This window comes from Manduca sexta, unplaced genomic scaffold (genome assembly GCF_014839805.1).
Source record: "Manduca sexta isolate Smith_Timp_Sample1 unplaced genomic scaffold, JHU_Msex_v1.0 HiC_scaffold_47, whole genome shotgun sequence".
Classification (NCBI taxonomy): Eukaryota; Metazoa; Arthropoda; class Insecta; order Lepidoptera; family Sphingidae; genus Manduca; species Manduca sexta.
In genome coordinates, this window is record NW_023595264.1 from 815 (window position 1) to 19734 (window position 18920).

Sequence of the window (18920 nt, forward strand, 5' to 3'; positions counted from 1 at the left end):
CAATTATAAAACCAATAAGTCAAGATAAGTGCCTACATTCTAGGGGATATAGTAATTTCCTAACTTAAACAAAGGTCTGGGTGGCGTTTTGCCAAGATCAGTTGTTTCTATTGACCTTAAGCAGCCAATGTTGTAAACGTAAACACATATTTTATAGTAGACGAATGTTGCATTGAAATTGGGTGGTACTTAGTGCAATAGTATTTTCCAGAAAGATATTCATACAAATTATGTCAGTTTGATTTCTTTATTTTACCTACAACATCACACAGATAAGTAAATAATCGTTTAATTTTAAAAATAGCTTGACATTTCGGTATTACGCGTAGGTTATATCAGAGTTTTGATATTAAAGACACTTCTAGGAGTTTTACTTTTATAATCTTATCGAAATCTATTTAAATTCCATCAAAGATTTCTATTAATATTCCAAAACCCTAAACCAAACAGAAGCTATATCAGATATAGATCAAAATAAATGATTATGTTGAAACCCTTTTCAATTCAATCTTTCCACAGAAGCGTGTATAAATCAATACGAAGTTTGTTTTTGTCAGGAACCTTTTCACATAAATCATGACAATATATCCGCACGCTATGACTTATGGTAACATAAAATGTTGTCAGCATGGATACGTACCCATAAAGATATTGATGACAGGTCATGCCTATGAGTAGTAACGAACTAAAACAGTGATGACGTATGTAAGGGTCATCAAGAAACAAAACATCAAGGTCTCTAGATCAAGCCTATATCTCGAAATGTAGACGTTGCTATCGATTCTACGGCATTACTTACAGCAATATTATAAAATTTCGATTATTAGACTTCGACTACGTTTTACTTAATTCAGATTCAGTGGTGTCACTCTGTAGTTAGAATCACAAAGCAAAAAGACTTACCAGATTTGCTCACTCGGTACCGTAGACCGCGGCCACCTTTAGGATGACACCGATTATAAGTTCCAAAATCACCATAATTGTTGTTGACTCGACTGTAATCAGCCAGATGACGGTTCCCGTCTAAATGGTTTGGCAAGGACCGGTTCCAGCCCATAACATCTCCGACCACGGAGCCACAAACGGACGATTCGGTCTGGCTTTTGGTATCGCCATTGCAAAGATCGCCGCTGGACCTGGCGCGTCGGCCTTTGAGACCCTTCGCGGAGTGCTGGCTGATGTTAGAGCCCATGTCGAGGCGGGACCTCACGTGGGCCCCGCCGACCGCATCGCGCCACTCGTCTGGCGACGTACGATTGCTATGGGGTTGACAGTTGCTCGGATCTGGAAAGAAATGAGTTATTAAAGTCCAAAGTCACTTGGTAGTAAATAAGTCATTATTAGTTATCACTTGAAGGAATATGCCATTTTAATATTGGCCAATGTCATGGAAAAATACATCTGTTTGACGACACATGACAACTGGTAGAAATAATTATGATTAGCATAACATTATTTGACAAAATTGTCATACCGCTTTTAAACATCTGAACAATTAAAAAACAACTTTTCATACGTTAAATGTTTACTGCTAAAATCCATTCGCAAGTTGTCATCATGTTGACATTTGAAGTTACGCAATACTTATTATTAAGTTAAAACTTTAACTAAGACAATTTCTCATAGTATAAAGTAGGTATTATTTTTGTTCTCATTTGGTTTAATAATGAAGCAATTAACTTTAAATTATCACGTACAGTCTGAAATGTATTTTTAATGGAAATCTAATTGTTTAAGATTGCTCGTAATAGGAGGAAGTAAAAAATAAAACATATTTTTAAAATAAAGGTGATTGTCGTAATAAAATAAATATATTGATTGTTTTTTGCACAACTTTATGAGGAGGTGACCGGACCTCTCAGTTGACGTTGTCAATACGAAAAATTAGTTTCATATTTTACCACAACATAGTGAAGTTTTTATTTTTATTGTCAGGCACAACGTAACATTATACTGCGCATATCAATAAGAAACATTCTAATTTAGTGATAAGATGATAAATCTCATAATACCTAATAATTGTTTTAGCTAGAATAGGGTTCTAGTTACATCAGGGTTGAATACATTAAACAATATGTTGGAGAAAGAAATAGACAAAGCTAAAGTACCTAAACAAACACAAGTTTTTTTAAAGACAAGTTTTAATTAGCTAATTTAAGCCTTGGTTGCATGAAATAAGAAAATTTAAGGTTATGTTAAAATCATTACTCCCCAAAAATGCTTATAAAATAGCAAGAATTTGGGTCAATCTTTGCCTCATTACATAAAACAGCCAGCAACTAAAATGCGTCGTTATTATTATTAGAATGATATAAAGAACTGAATCGATGTTCAGTTTTCAATACAACATTGAGCACACATTCGAAGCCAACTATTTAGTAATTAAAAACTCTGGCAATAACTGATCTTGGCACTTGTATCTGTGAGGCTGATTTTTCAATCAGATAAAAGTTATCCATCCAATAAATTAATATCTCACTGGATACAAAACTGAAACAATTTATCTTTTTTTCATCACACAATGTTTTTGTTTTCGTATTTACATCCTTAATAACTTTTAACTAATTATTGCGAAACCAGTACATATTTATGGACTTTGCTGCGGATATATCTATACTATTATATAAAGCTGAAGAGTTTGTTTGTTTGTTTGTTTGTTTGTTTGTTTGTTTGTTTGTTTGTTTGAACGCGCTAATCTCAGGAACTACCAGTCCAAATTGAAAAATTCTTTTTGCGTTGGATAGCCCTTTGTTCGTGGAGTGCTATAGGCTATATATCATCACGCTATACCCAATAGGAGCGGGGCAGTAATGGCTAATCTCAGGAACTACCGGTCCAAACTGAAAAATTATTTTTGTGTTGGATAGCCCTTTATTCGTGGAGTGCTATAGGCTATATATCATCACGCTATGACCAATAGGAGCGGAGCAGTAATGACTAATCTCAGGAACTACCGGTTCGAACTGAAAAATTCTTTTGTGTTGGATAGCTCTTTATTAGTGTAGTGCTATAGGCTATATATCATCACGCTATGACCAATAGGAGCGGAGCAGTAATGGCTAATCTCAGGAACTACCGGTTCAAACTGAAAAATTATTTTTGTGTTGGATAGTTCTTTGTTCGTGGAGTACTATGGGGTATATATCATCACGCTATGACCAATAAGAGCGGAGCAGTAATGGCTAATCTCAGGAACTATCAGATCGATCTGAAAAAAATATTTTTGTGTTGGATAGCACTTTGTTCCTGGAGTGCTATAGGCTATATATCATCACGCTATGACTAATAGGAGCGGAGCAGTAATGGCTAATCTCAGGAACTACCGTGTTTGAACTGAAAAAATCTTTTTGTGTTGGATAGCCCTTTGTTCCTGGAGTGCTATAGGCTATATATCATCACGCTATGACCAATCGGAGCGGAGCAGTAATGAAACATGTTGCAAAAACGGGGAAAAATTATTAGTTTTGAGAGCTTCCGTTGCGTGCGCTGCGTAAACGGTTAAAGTTATGCAACAATGATGTATGACGGGATTATTCCTCTTAAAAGTTCTAAAAAATATATTATAAAACAAAGTCCCCGCTGCATCTATCTGCCTGAACGTGTTAAACTCAAAACTACCCAACGTATTAAGATGAAATTTGGTATGGAGACAGTTTGAGAGGCTCCCGGGAAACTACTACTTTTATAACGGAAAACTTTAGCCTGAAAAACTGTATAACGCGGGCGGAGCCGCGGGCAAAAGCTAGTCTTATATATTCTTATAAACAAAATATATTCTTATAGACTCCCGCCACACCAAAAAACCGAACATTATCCTAAATATTAATGTATTTTACGTTGCAATATTGTCTTCAACAAAGTTCTCGTTTGATCTCACAATAGCTGGCTTCATTGCTCGGCGTCAATAAAAGAATAATGGCTTATAAAATGTTTAAATAAACAAACACGGCAACAGTGTAGTTGGATCTCACTTTATTACTTTCCTCAGTTGGCCGTAATGTTCTAAATAAGACATAAATTGGACAATTATGAAGATTAAAAGATCTAACGTGAAATATGGCCGCTAAATTAAAAATTAATGGACAAAGAGGCTTATTTGTCTTCGTACTTAAGACGGGCTGGATCTTCTTTGAGCGTAGTTGCGCCTATACGGCGTGTGGTGCTGCGCTAAAGTTTGGCTCCCAGGAGGGCGTCTGCGTTCAATAGCTAAAAGCCTAAGTCTCTAGGTGCCTTTGAGACTATCTTACGCCGTGGCCTCAATTGTGAAATAACAAGCCAAGTCAGAAGACGTGTGTGTAGTTTCCAAATTCTATCATAATGTTTAATAGTAGATCCTTGCATATGCAAATTATTATAAAACATCTCCCCAATAGCGCGTTCGTCCGTCTGAACGCTAAAAACTCAAAAACTTGACAGATGGATTTCGATGAAATTTGGTATGGAGATAGTCTTAGACCCCAGAAAATTTATAGCAGGAGTTTTATCCCGGAAAAATTCTCACACGTGCGCAGCCGCGTGCAAAAGTTAATGTTTTGAAAACATTGTTCTTTTGTAATACAAATACTCCAAGCTATATTACAAAATAGAAGGTATTATATAATACATTCCGGTATATTAAAAAAAATAAGCGGAAACAATTCATTGTTTCATGAGAAAAACCTCAGACAACAAAGGCGATACTAAATGTGTTTTATTTACATGTAAAATGTTTCCCTTTATTTGAGTTTAATTTGGAAACTCAACAAAATCTCTATATTATCTAGAACTGTAAACCTTTCTTTAAAAAAAAATCTATATATAATTGCTGTATTTTAGTTGGAAAATATCGAGAATTTAACGAGTGTGTTGTGAGCTGGCCCGCGCACTTCCGAAGATTTAATGAATCTTTCACCAAACTGTTGGAAGTTCATTAACGGCCGTCGCCGCAAATGCCACCGCATATACCTTTATGCCTAGATACAGCCCAGCTTTTGAAAATTTATAGACGCTATTAAACGTGATATATTCATATGGCCGTTTGAAAACTATAAATACGTTATGAATTTGAAATACTTCCTCGTCTCGTTGCGTGTTTATTAAGTCTATCCATATTTATGTTAGTGGTGAAGTACATAAACATTTAGGACGTGCAGAGTATTCTGTAGATTTTCAATAAAACTACTTTATGGATTTTATTGCGGCTTCTTATACCTATTATAATTTTCTCAAGTCAAAGTTATATGTTACAAGTATACAAAATTTATATTACATATTTTTTTTAAGAACTGATTTTAGCAAATATAAAAACCGCTATAAAATCCATAAAATAGTTTTATTTCAATGTTTAACATTCGCGTAAACATAAGTAATCATTAAGTATTCTATACGTTAATATAGACAGTTACAGATAACAGGCCTTGGTCTATGGAAAAATTCACTTAATAAAATCCCTGGGGCTTGTCGAACATTAAAAAAATATTCTTAGCTTGTACCGATTTTTGCAATATACCTAGACTGTCAGCCCTTATTCGACAGCTACTTCTTATTTGGACGTTGACTTAAGGGACTTATATATTCCCAAAGCTTTTAACTGTGGAGAGTAAGTGCCTATCTAAATAGTCTGAATAAAATGTTTTAAACGTAAGAACATAAAAAATCATACCTAATTGCTTCGGTATCCTAAAAGAACGTAAATAAAAAAATAAAATACGCCAGTAAAAAGGAAATACGGTCATGGATATGTGTGGAGTGACAGAGGATGTACTTACAAAAATTGAGAATGGTATGCTAAGGTGGTTTGGGCATTTGGAGAGGATGGATGATAAGAGACTGACAAAGAAGGTTTATAAGGCGAATGTGGATGGAAGAGCCGGTAACGGTCGACCGCACCAAACCTTCGAATGTCAGATATCTGACATTCTCAGTAAAGGCCAGGTCAAAAGTACCCGGAACCGGCAGGAATGCATGTAAAGATAAATTAAGGTGGAGGAAGCGCGAGAAGTATGCCAGAATCGTGCAAAGTGGAAATCCGTAGTCTCTGCCCACGCCTAGGGGATAGAGGCGTGATACTATGTATGTATGGAGTAAAAAGGACCAGCAAAGCGTCTCAACAATTAAGTAATAAGTGACAATCAACAGTTTCCTAACTCTATCCTACATTTCAGTTTATATTAGCCGTCTAGCCCTCAATTGAGACATTCCGCGAGTGAAACCACTGAATCATGCTTATTTCGTTAACAATCAGCGTGTTTATCAAATTACGTCATAGTTCACTGGTCATACGTGTTATTTGAAGTTTCAAAAGCTAAATAAATTTTGCGTTATAATTTGATTCAATTACTGACTTATCCGTACCATTGTCTTTGTCCCCGTTTTTTTCAGCAATAATTATTTTGATAAAACCAAGTAATAATTGACCTTATCTATTTTTAATATTAATGCAGGTTTCTTTGGAAGGAATAAATCAGTTTTAAGAAGTATAAATTACATTACTTCCCCTATAAGAACAAATTGATAGCGAATATTTTATGTATAGAATCTCTAATTTATAATGTTCTTTCGTCACGCATCATTTATTTAAGTTATTGAAGGCTTATGTATTATTCTACAACTATAGTTCTGTTATAATATGGTGCTATATCATCACATGGATATCTTATCATTAGTCACTACATCACTACATAGTATAAAACAAAGTCGCTTTCTCTGTACCTATATCCCTTTGTATGCTTAAATCTTTATAACTACGCAACGGATTTTGATGCGTTTTTTTTAATAGATAGAGTGATTCAAGAGTAAGGTTTATATGAAGAATAACGTCCATTAAATAGTGGAGAAATACTGTTATTTTTGAGGTTTCTAATGTGATGTCGTTAATTATCATTATTTTTCTGTAGCGTATTTAGTATCAGTATTGCATCCGTGCGAAGCCGGGGCGGGTCGCTAGTTGTATTATATATTTTAAAATTTATAATAATATCCTTATTTAGTTACACACTTTAAATGCAGAGAAGTATACAGGCGGACTTGCTAGAGGCATTTCTACCAGTCGACCTTAGGGTGGTGCAGGGATAAACAATCATAATTTTGATGATAGTCAACTTTCTGTACTTTCACTGCAATTTTTATCCATAATATAAATATGGGAATCTATTAATGATGTTAAATTACAGAGTGCATTAGAAGCTGTTATAGCAATGACACGCAAGTTTCATCACTGATTACCTCGTTAATAACTTATATCATATAATAAAACGTGGTCGCGTAACTTTCTCTAATTACTTCACCACTTCATAATTGTATATTAGAGCAATGTTACGTATGAATAATGATTATTTATGTTTACACAAATATTAGAGATCGCATAAACATTAATTTTCGAATTTGATTGCGATTGTTTTATATTATATTTTTTGTAGAACTGAGGTGTTTCGTCCGAAAAGTCAACGTTACAATATCTACACAGATTTTACAATTATACAAAATTTTAAAATATAATATAAAAAACCGCGATAAATTCTGAAAACTGGTTTGATTTCGGTGTTACGTATAAAGTTTTTTTTAATTTAATTTAATTTTTTCTCATTCAGCACACGGTGACAGTTTTTGCGTTATCCTCATTTGTTTGCAATAATCTATTATGTTATTATTTTATATATAAAATGACGATCGCCTGGTGGTAAAAACAGATGAACAATAGAACTTAATACAATTCAACAATGAATTACTAAATGGCAGTACACGGCGCTTGACATTAATTTTAAAACTTTTCGTATCTATTATAGAACTACCTTCAACGTTTTTCGAAGCAGACTACATAATTGTACATCATGCGTAGTGGCAAACAGACAAAACAGCAGTAGAAGTTTGAGCACAATATATACAATTTTCGTATGAGAAGCTCCGTCCAAGTATTCCTATAAATAATAGGTACTTACTAAAATGTTTAATCTACGACGCATTGAGTTCCTAAACGAATATACTGATTTCGTTGCAGTTTTAGTTCTAGAACAAAATAGCTAGTGAAATATACAATTCATTCAAACACGTCCGTTTAACCCGTGTGCTAGCGTCACAGTTCCCGGTCCTATGTACCATTTTGTTGAATCACGTAGCGAAACAAACGCAACAAAAACGCACACAATGGGCCTTCCGCTACACCGTCGATCTTTCTCGTGAGCATAAATAGAACGGGGTTATGTGCATTGTTTATTCAAAAACTTGCTGGCAAATTATTGATTCCGCCTCCCACGCCAATAAACATGCGTTGAGGGTGCTAAATCGAGGACTTTGCTCGTGTAAAAGGGTAATTGACCTGATTTGATTTTTATTACTGTGTTTATGGATGCAACGTTTGCAAGGATGTAAACGTTTTGGTATTTTTTTACAATTCGTCAGCGAGCTCCCTGTTTTTGAAAACTGGCGTCCCTTCTAGAATTATTGTTGTGAGACTTTAATTAGACCACATTGTTTCCATTGTTCCTTATTTTACGTAATTTACATGTACGTATAGCAGATTTAGGATTGACAACAGAATTTCAAAGAACTAGAATTGGCTTTAAAAAAGTTACTTACATAGCCATTCCAAAGGATCAAAAGGAATCAAACAACAAATACGAATAGAAATGGCTCAACAGTTTCGGCGCGAACATTGTATCCGAGATTTGTTTGAAACTCAAAGTTTGTCAACGCGATTGCAACAACGATAGCATCGTTCCCACAGTTTTTTGACGTCGAGCCACGTTTTGTATACATCATTTTTTCGTTTCGCCGTGAATACAGGGACGTGGTTATTGGGTAATGATGCGTAACAATGACCTTTTTGTGTCACTAATGCAGCGGATCCGTCCTTGCTATTGTTCTAAAGAAACGTTGTGCCGTGTTTAGACGTTCGTGTTGCGATATTATTTATTCCAATATTGTCCTAATTCAGGTAAGTTCTCGGAATTTCGTAAAGGGCATTTAAATAACTATAGACACAAAGACATTTCATAACGTATACCCTTTTATAAAATTTAAATGTATTTTTGCGACAGCGATAAATTCGTTTACTGTGTTCGGGTGAACAGTCGCTAATCTCAGTAGGGATTTGCTTTGTCCGTTCGCTTTGTGGAATTAAGGATTTACAAGCAGCAATAACAGAATTACTATTGACTTAGTTTTCATTATTTATTGTTATTTTAGATTGACACTCTGATGGAGTGTGTCATTTGATTTATAGACGCAGAGTGCATAGATCGTAACAAAATTGTAACATAGATACCATCTTTTTAGGTATATGTGTTTTTTTTTAACACATTTTCATTTCATTTCTTCACGAAGGATATCGTACAAATACTACTTGGTTTATGCGTATTTCTATAATAGAATATTCTTTATCGTATCAATACTTCGTGTTTCATTTTGTACCCACAACTTAATAGACGGCTTCGATATTTAAACATAAGTAAACTATCAATGGTAAACTTAATCAAATAAAAAAATAATTAAACGAATCGTGTTAAAGCTACAATCTAAAGTTAGGAAACGCACTGGAAATTTAATCTGACATCCAGAACGTTCGACGCAAGGGCACTTTTAAGGATTTATTTAACAGGGCCCGGAATGCGACCGTAGATTTGGGGCGCAATGAAATCTCTCGTAGACAATTAAGAGTCGACTGGAATGAGCCGCCGGAGCTACGACACTTGGCAACTTTACGATACGGTGAGCGTTTCTTTCTTACCTCTAGATTGTGATGTTCTTTTCTTTTTGGAATAACAGAGATTTCTTTTGAATATTTATTTATTTATTTACACTTTGTACACATAGTATACAGGCGGACTTAATGCTATGGGCATTCTCACTCAGCCAACCTTGGGGTGGTGTAGAGAGGATGGAGGCTGGTGTATTATAAAATAAAGTGAAAACACGTAATGAGAGTAATAATAAACAAATGTATGATATAAATAATTTTAAAATATTCCAGTATCAAAAAAACGGAAACTATATACTATATTGTAAGGCAGCGGTCGGCAACCTTTTGGTAGGCAGTGGCCACAAGGCGGCAAAATTAAATAAAGGCGGGCCATACGCATAACATTAAACCTAGAAACCCTGCTTTAGACTCGCTTACTCTTAATTTAATACATTTATTTTGATGTTTAAGCCTTATTACAAAACAATCACGGGCCACAAACAGAACGTTCGCGGGCCTCGTGTTGCCGACCGCTGCTCTAAGGTATTAACTTTGACGTATACTTAGAATTACTGATATATTTTTAATTTTGTGACTTTTCTGTCCTGTAATTACCAATCCATTCAACGGTTAAAATATTAAACTGCGGACGTGAATTAAACATTTCATTAATATTTTCACAATTGTCCAAGTTTCTTCACGCCGGTATTATTAAAGTTTTTCAAGAGAAATTAAGGCGACGCTTTTACAGCCAGAAGGGTTAAAAGCGTTTATACATTGGCATCATTCGCCAGTCTTATTCCAGCTCAACCCTTTAATGGCAATCGTAAAGTAAATCCGGAATGAACATAAATTCGAATAAATGAATTTCTAAATTGACGAAGAATTAGCATTACTTATGCTTTCGTATCACGTCAATTAGGGTTGCAAAGGTTTTAAACCGTATTTTAATTTACCAAGAGGCTTTTTATGGAAATGAATAATACAATTACGGTACATTGCACGTGAATTGGTCACGTAAATTCAACATTGTCATCGAATTTGCTGTGTTTGGCAGTTCAATTAATTATAACAGTATAAATTGCGAGATAAAATAATTCAAATGGAATGGAAAGTCATTTGGCGATGATTTATTGTTTGTAATAATATAATTTCTTAACGATATTATTCAAAGAATGTAAAGATGACCTTTGTAAAGACATTATAATAGTCATAAAAGAAAAGAGTCAGTAAGTAGTACCTACCTAGTATTTGGATATGTGTAAAAGGGTGAGATGTTACTAATATAACACACAAATACAATGCATAAAATTATGTTTATAAGTTAGAAATGTAAAAAATATAATGTCAATTAGAGTGAAACGTTTACAAAAATTAGTTCAGCTATTCATTTGATGTACCACGAATAAATTCTCAGATTTCTGTTTTATTATAAGCAATTATCAATATTAATAAATCGTTATGGTGGTATCACGCTGGTGGTAGGATATATTTTATATCCGTCCGGATAGCGACCACCGTACACAAGGTGGTAAAACCCGCCATAGTGGCTCACGTAAGTGTGTCGTTTTCTGGGATCAGCCTGTGTTCATCCGGTTCCAACAGGCCGGCATAATTGTGTCGACTGTCAGGGTGTAATCATCTCTCGTCAGTTGACATTCTATTGGATTCCATTTCTCTTGTCATCAGGTGTAGTGTGTTCATTTTACCGGGCCCGTTAATCAAGCCCGTTTATAATTAAACACCAGAAGCTAATCTGTGCGTAGAAGCTAGCGCACCTAATCAATCAAACCAGATACAAACATTGATAACGTATCACCTGTAGACTTTGATAAAGATGTTTATCTTTCTAATGCAATTATGATGTCTATTTATCTTTGTATGCAGTTATGAACTAAGGGATTTGTTATGTCGAGTGTTTATTTTATGATTTATTTATGTGACTGTTTGGATTACAAAACGTTTACTTTATGCCATTGAACTCCAGAGATACCATCATATCAAGATATAACTTCATAGTAAATGTTTAAGTTCTAAGAAAGGAATAAATATAAAATAAATAAATAAAAAGTTTGAGAATTTTCTTATTCATTATGTTAATGAGAATTATCATTTTTTTTAACCCTACATAGTTTCAAATCCAGACAGGCACAAGAATTCCACCAAAACTTACTATGAAGGATTACCTGGAAATTACAAACAAAACGTGGTAAAACTATAAGTTGAATATCTTGGCGTAACAACAAACACATATCAACCTTCAAAAATACAAAGCTAAAAACATTAGTAACAAAATTTCTCCCGGTTTCATACTACCATTTTAAAATGCCCGCCATCTTTGATATTTTGCTAAAATCGTTTCACGTAAACGGATTAATAAACGCGGCTTCCATTTTCCCGCTTGTTATGTCTCCAATCATGATCGGTGATCGGGGATATTCCGCAATTTTCAAGGCATTTGGAAGATGATTAAATACGTATCAAGCATACATTTTATGCTTTTGATATCTTACTTGGTAGATACTAAAATCCATGTAGACGCGTTGAGAAATTCCGTATTTGAAACTTTAGGGCATTATCAGACCATATATTTTGTATCATTTATTGATGTATCGCCAGTTTCAAGTTATCGACTTGCTAGAAATAAATACTTAAGTCCTGAAGTGGTATCGAGAAACATACTGCACATTCGTAATAGAAATTTAATCGCAATGTCAACGATAAAGACGCGACGACAAACACCAAAGTAAATTAGATCTACGAAGACAAATTATTTAGACAAAAGTGTAAAACAGCGTTTTCCCATTTGGCCTTATGAATATTCAGGAATCGCGAGGCCTTGTTTAAAAGCCCTTAATTAATGGTACGATGTTTTCTAATCTATTTCTTTCTGTTCCTAACGACCGTCCGGTGTTTGTACGATTGCGACGGGCTCTATTGTTTTATATTTAGCTTGCTCGGCTATGAAATTGCTGGCATTGTCTTTTAGCCTTCAAAACATCCTTATCATAATTAGGATTGTTCTGGTGTTTTTGTTTGCATGGCATGATTGGGTTTACAATTGAAAATCTGAACTGATTTAAAAATAGAATTCGTTTTGGTCTCGTTACCTTAATATCCATAACATAAGGCCGTTTATGCGGAAAATTAAAAATAAAATGAACTGGCCAGCATAATTATGTAGAACATCGAGAGATATCTCTCGCTGATCGATAATTTTAATTCAAGTGAAAGTGAGGAAATACTCATTACGAATGACGCAAATTATTAGATGCCTACGATTTTTTTGACACGGCTGGAAATAGTAATCTGGACTCAAGCTTTGTTAAGGTTGTCAATTATCTTGTGGGTCACTAACGTAGGGAAACTATTTAAAATATTGTTTTCCTTCTTAAAACATCGCGAATAATGGCATTTTGTCGATAAAAAAATCGTCAAAATATTACAATGAACAAATTCACGAAGGCACGGACGGTCTACAATACAATTCATTATAGTACTAACGTACTTGTACAAAGGAATTGCGGAATTTCTAGTACGGGAGATATATTGCGATGAAGAGAAACGTGGCATTGTGTATTATGGTTCCGCAGTCCACGCGTCGTAACTACAGAGGATTTAGTTTATAATGAGAACTGTGTGGTAGTGCCGAAAACACAAATTACCTACGACAATTTAAATATAATTTGCAATTTTTGTATAAAAATAAATTGTAAAAAGATTTCTGTTAATTGGTAAAGACGTTGTTTTTCTTTACAAATTCATATCCGAAACTGTTGTTCTGATTATAAAAATAATTGAAAAATAAGAAATTATATGAAAAATGATGTTTATTAGCCGATGTTACGCGCCGCTACCCTAGCCGATGACATCGGGCGTTTCCGGAAATATTCGGCTGGGCAGGCAACCTATCAGAAAATAAATATTGTCACGTCACGTCGCGACTATTGCATCATTAATTATTATCTTTGGTTGGACCTAATGAAAAATTATAATCTGTAGTTATTGCGAATATAATAATTAATATTGTAAAATAAGAGTTTATGTTTGAAGTTTGAACATAAACTCGACATCCCCAGACAAAAACTACGTTTACGTTGCTATATTATCTATTGACTCAAAATTAAAAAACAAAACATTTGCTTGTAAATATTTTAAAATTTATGTATTTCGACTCGGCTAGTGGTGCCTGGTTGTGCCAGCGGAACGAGGGTGCCAACACCGCCCTGGCACGACTTTTGATTCAATAAGCAATACGATATCAAACTGGTATACTGAATGCACAACACCGTTCGCTTTTCAAATTCGAATTATTTATAGAATTATTTTCACTGATTCGTGAAGAGTAATTTTTTTTTTAACTAATTTGATTTCGTTAGAAATTGGAATGTCAGTAATTACCGTAAATCTTTTTAGCCATTTTGGTCACTTACGTATTTACGGAAACATATAAATGGGGTTTAAAGTATTTGTGATTTTTATTTTGTGTTCGAAATTCGAATGACAGTCGTCTTCAATGTTTTAACCGGCAAGTTAGATCCACAATTCATCTCCAGCAGTCTGAAAACAATAGCTTCGATGCGTTGTGGAAGCAATTTTTAAACATATAAGGATTTACAATGCCTAGACTTCTATGGATAAAAAAACACGGTTATTAATGTTAATTTGTTAGTGTTGTTTATTTAGAATGACAAGTGAAATCTGTATAAATCCAAGCTGACCACACGAAAATCATGAAAAACATTTAACTCTCAGACCAGCCGCGACTGCAATGCTAGTAATAGATCACAAAAACAAGGTTTTATCAGCAAAAAACACTAGAACTAGTTTCCGTCCGTCTTCTCTGTAATAAAGAGGGTAAGATTTACTGGAGAGCTATTTTCAAATAACATAAGAATGAAATGAAACGGTTCCTTTGTGTCTGCATGAAAATGATTTTTTTTATAAAAAAGAAATCTTTATCTGTCCTAGTTGTTTTGTAAAAACTATATAAAATGCAGAAACTAGTCAAAGATCCTATCGAACTATGTATTTTTATCTAGTTATGTTTTTTAAATACAAAAATGTAATTACCTGTGTTAATTCTCCATGACAGTTATCAATTATACTATGATTCACCTATATGTGAATTACGAAGATATTGAAAAATATGGCCAACGCGTTAGTTGTATAGTAGACCAAAACATATTGAGTAATTTATATCCAAAGTCATAAACAATCTAGACATTCAAGGTCCGAAATCCTTAAATTCCCAAAATAGAAAACGGCCTCAAAAGTCCGACACCCTAACCTATTTTAGTGAAGCCTGGACCCGAGCATGCCGTCATATATTTTTTTTTATCGACAGATTCCGATAAGGATGAATGTTGTTCTAACTCGGGTCCCGAAGGACGTAACTTGAGGCGCGCGGGGCGTGGGAGGCGGGGCAGGGCTGCCTGTGCTTTATTGAGGCACTTACTTAAATTTGTTTTGGATAAAATTTCCTTTTTTATGTTAATTTTGGGACGGCGTCAAAAGAAATACACAGAGTATCCAATTGCAAATTCGATGAATGTTTATGTCAATTTCAAGGTATGATGGACTAGGTGTTTTCTTTTATCTTGGTGAATTTTAACGAGACGAGTGGAGAGTCATTCGATAGTTGGAATCGCTTTTTCGACATGTTTAATGTAACTGTTCCGACAAGCGATTCACGATTACTCATTGTGGGTTTTTACCGTGTGTATGCTCGCGGTCGCTGTCGAAGCGGATAAGTGCCCTACTATCGAATCGAGTACATTGTCACTCACAAAGCTATTAAACTAAAAAATACTAGGTTATGTTAGCCACACTTCAACCTGCATTTTATACGTTAAGAAGTAAAGGTACTCCGTACGGCTTATTACGGCTACATTAAATCTTTTGTATACTTGAATTTAGATAATTCAGCCTTTAAACCTCTGTTATGCCTCCCATCATCCTCATTTACTCGCTCAGGACAATTGCAGCCGGTCGAAAACAACAGTAACTGATTCTGAAGAGACTATGAGTCGTAAAACATTTTCTTCTGGAAATAGACTGGAAATTATTGCGCAGCCCTACGCGTGTCACATCGTGATAGGTATTTATAGCGGTGCTGGCGGCGGAATGCATCGCCCACCTACAAGCAGGCAATAATAACGCCACTGTCAAGTTCATTACTCACTCTCATACCGAGTCGGTGCGCAGTACGGGAAGACGCAATTCCAGTAAACAAACATCATATGATGTCCTGTGCTACATTATACTTTGTGGGCAGAGAAATTTAAAACAATTACAGGCTATATACGTGTATGCTCGTTTCCTCATTCAGTTGCATATTAAAATATATTAGACGCGTAATAAAATTTGAATACACAGTTCTCAGATTAATCGTGACACAGATCAGTTTGGTTCCATCTATTAATCTCGTACTTATAATATGGGCGGCTGTGAATCTATGTGTAGTTACATTATTTAGTGTCTGAAATGCATCGTACTCTAGTACAGAAATTCAAACTAATTTGAAATTTGGCATACGCTGTAGGTGACGATTTCAAACCTAATATATTTACTCCAATTATTACTAACACTTGATTTACGCCTTATAAACCTAGCAATATCAATTCAGAAAGTCTGAGAATTCCAATATCACACGGCTGTACAAACACCATTACTGAGAAACGCTTCGATACGGCGCTGAAATGTTCAGACTGGCATTGAGAAGGCTCGAAATAAGTAATACAGAGACAATTACGGTTGTAATAATTCAACAATATACAAGTAACGTCAACTATCAAAGGTTACGCTATTATTTTATTTTATTGAATTAATAATGAAAACTGTTTAGTATTGTTCACAAAAACACCGCAATGGAGTAATTTGTGAAGGCGTACTTTATGTCTAAGTCCATTTTAAGTGTTCATATTATTGACTGATGATGAATGATTCGGGATAGAAAAACCGATAAGAACTTAGTTGAGATATTGTTAATGTCTTCTTCTAAAAATATATATTGTTCAAATTAACTAGGACGAGTGGCAACCCTAATACGCAGTGTAAATAAATCTGATAGCTCAAAAATTCTTCACCGCTTAGTTCTTTTAACGTTTAAATTGAAAAATAATAATAAACCTTAAAGATCAGAGCCATAAAACAGAAAGCACTAATCCTAATAAATAAGCGATGCATTTTTAAAAAACAAAATATTAATAAACATTATTCCGTAAAAAAATATTGCCAAATTTTAAAAACGTAATTTGCAGCTATTTTTTGCCTTGGACTTGTTAAGTCGTAGTTTGCTTTTAGCTCTCAGCCTATATCTAGCAACGGTTATCTTCGTCCGATGCCAAACAAATACGTTTCTACAATATTTATGATCCAGTTTACATCTCGCTCGAAGCTTTCGTCTGCACTTATCGCTTGCTTCTAATTATAGCGTTATCTTCTTTATTACTAGCATTCATCCGTTGTTTCATCTGCGAGAAAGTCTTGATGTCTTATTTATAATCTAACTGCCTGTGCTTGTGTGCATTTGTTGAATCTAACCGTATAAGTATTTGCAAAAGAAGTTGCTTCGTAAAACTAACTATTACTTTTTTTTCTGTGTAATTATAGTATTCATAAAATGTGCAAATATTATTAAGATTTAATAATATTTGTTTGATGCGGCAATTAAAGGCTGTAAAAAATATAATTATTGAGGTTTTCATGGTGAACATAATAATACAAAGCTTAATTACATGTGTAGAATAAGTCTTCCGTCTCTCATTGTTTATTGATTTTAAGTAATTTTAAATAATTTAGTGCTAACATAAGAATGACAGTAATTAATTAACGCATTTCCAAATCAATGTACACACATCATCCTCTCCAATTTTATAGATTTATTAACAGTCGGCGGTGAGTCATTTCCTCGAGCCCGGAGCTAAAACTGTCTCGTGCATAGAATGCGGCTATTAACTTGTCAACAGCACAAACAAATAAAGAACTAATTAACATTTTAAGCTAACGCGATGCCGCGCCGCTCTCTCATGTGGTTTTATCAAAAAAATTGTTGCCGACATCTGGGTTCGTTTTTTAACGGAAGCGTACGAATTTTGTAAAACTATGTTTTTAGTCTTTGTTTTTGTCAAGGTTAATGCCATTTTTAAGAGATTTATACTGGAACCAGTTTTTTTTTATTTTCAAAGTATATCCGAGGCTTCACACGCGAAATAAAGATTCAACGTTTAAAATTCGCTCGCTGGTCTTCGATTGAAGTTACCTCAGAGAAAATTGCAAAATAGAAGAGAAACAGTATGAATCATACAGATTACACGATCGGTCTACTAAAATTCTAAGTTAAGGATTTGAAATTAATTAAGACTGATCGATCCGATATTTACTTTAAAAACATCTTCACTGCTAGCACCTAAACTTAAAAGAATAGAGGACATTCACTATCTTATCTTTCTTACGTCAAAACGTTATGTTACCAGAGCTTTGTGTAACCAAACTAAACACGACACAATTCATTTTTACCAAAATAGTGTCTTGTTTTTTAAATGAGACCATGTGCCAGTCACCATCATTTCAGGAGTTTATGTGCCATGTCACGAACTCTGTCGTGCCGTGATTTCCAAGTTGCAATGTTCCCGAAGTATGCATGAATTCACACAAAATACAGTATTACTAAAATAATGTTTTACGATGTAATAATTACATGTTCATATTTCCCGAGGGAGAGCGAAAATACGCAAACTATTATTACGCTGATTAATCGAAATATTCGAATGATTATAATTTATATTCGATGTTGAATTTGTTAATAGTGTAGGTAATTCCGGGAGAGTCGTTTGCAAAACAATTTATTATAAAATAAATCAATGTGCAGCCGAATATTCGCAAATATTTCTCATGTTTCATTCATACGTGACATTGTTTAGCAAATATGTAAATATTTCCGATATCTGGCAGTAAAATTGAAATGCTTTGAATCCGCATGAAAACTATTTGAAACAATATAAAATTGATTTCTATAAATTTTTGAAGCTCTGTTATTTTGTGAAGAAAAGCTAACATTTTTATTGTCTCCATAAAAGACCAGGCTCGAAAGAGATTGCCAAAACCAACGGCCTTGTCGTGGATGCTCTAAATCGAACAATTGAAAAGTGATTGGACAGGAAAGTAGATCGGGACACTACACGTCAAAGAATCTAGCAATTCGCTCCAAAAATAAACGCGATTCTTTATTTTTTTCTCTCTCCACAAAATCTAATTTTATAAG

General features: G+C 34.3%; 1 protein-coding gene across 2 annotated transcripts in view; it reads right to left on the reverse strand.

The window, feature by feature from the left end:
- Nucleotides 1-324: 324 nt before the first annotated feature.
- The window catches only part of LOC119193391, a 40464-nt gene continuing 21868 nt past the window's right edge, over nucleotides 325-18920 (reverse strand). The window contains exon 2 of one of the 2 annotated variants that reach the window (XR_005113941.1): nucleotides 325-1284. Coding sequence is in view for 1 of the 2 variants with exons in the window: in XM_037446982.1 (XP_037302879.1) it covers nucleotides 866-1284 (419 nt within the window). In the remaining variant the exon portion in view is untranslated. The remainder of the gene's footprint in view (nucleotides 1285-18920) is intronic. The other variant, XM_037446982.1, reaches the window with a different exon arrangement.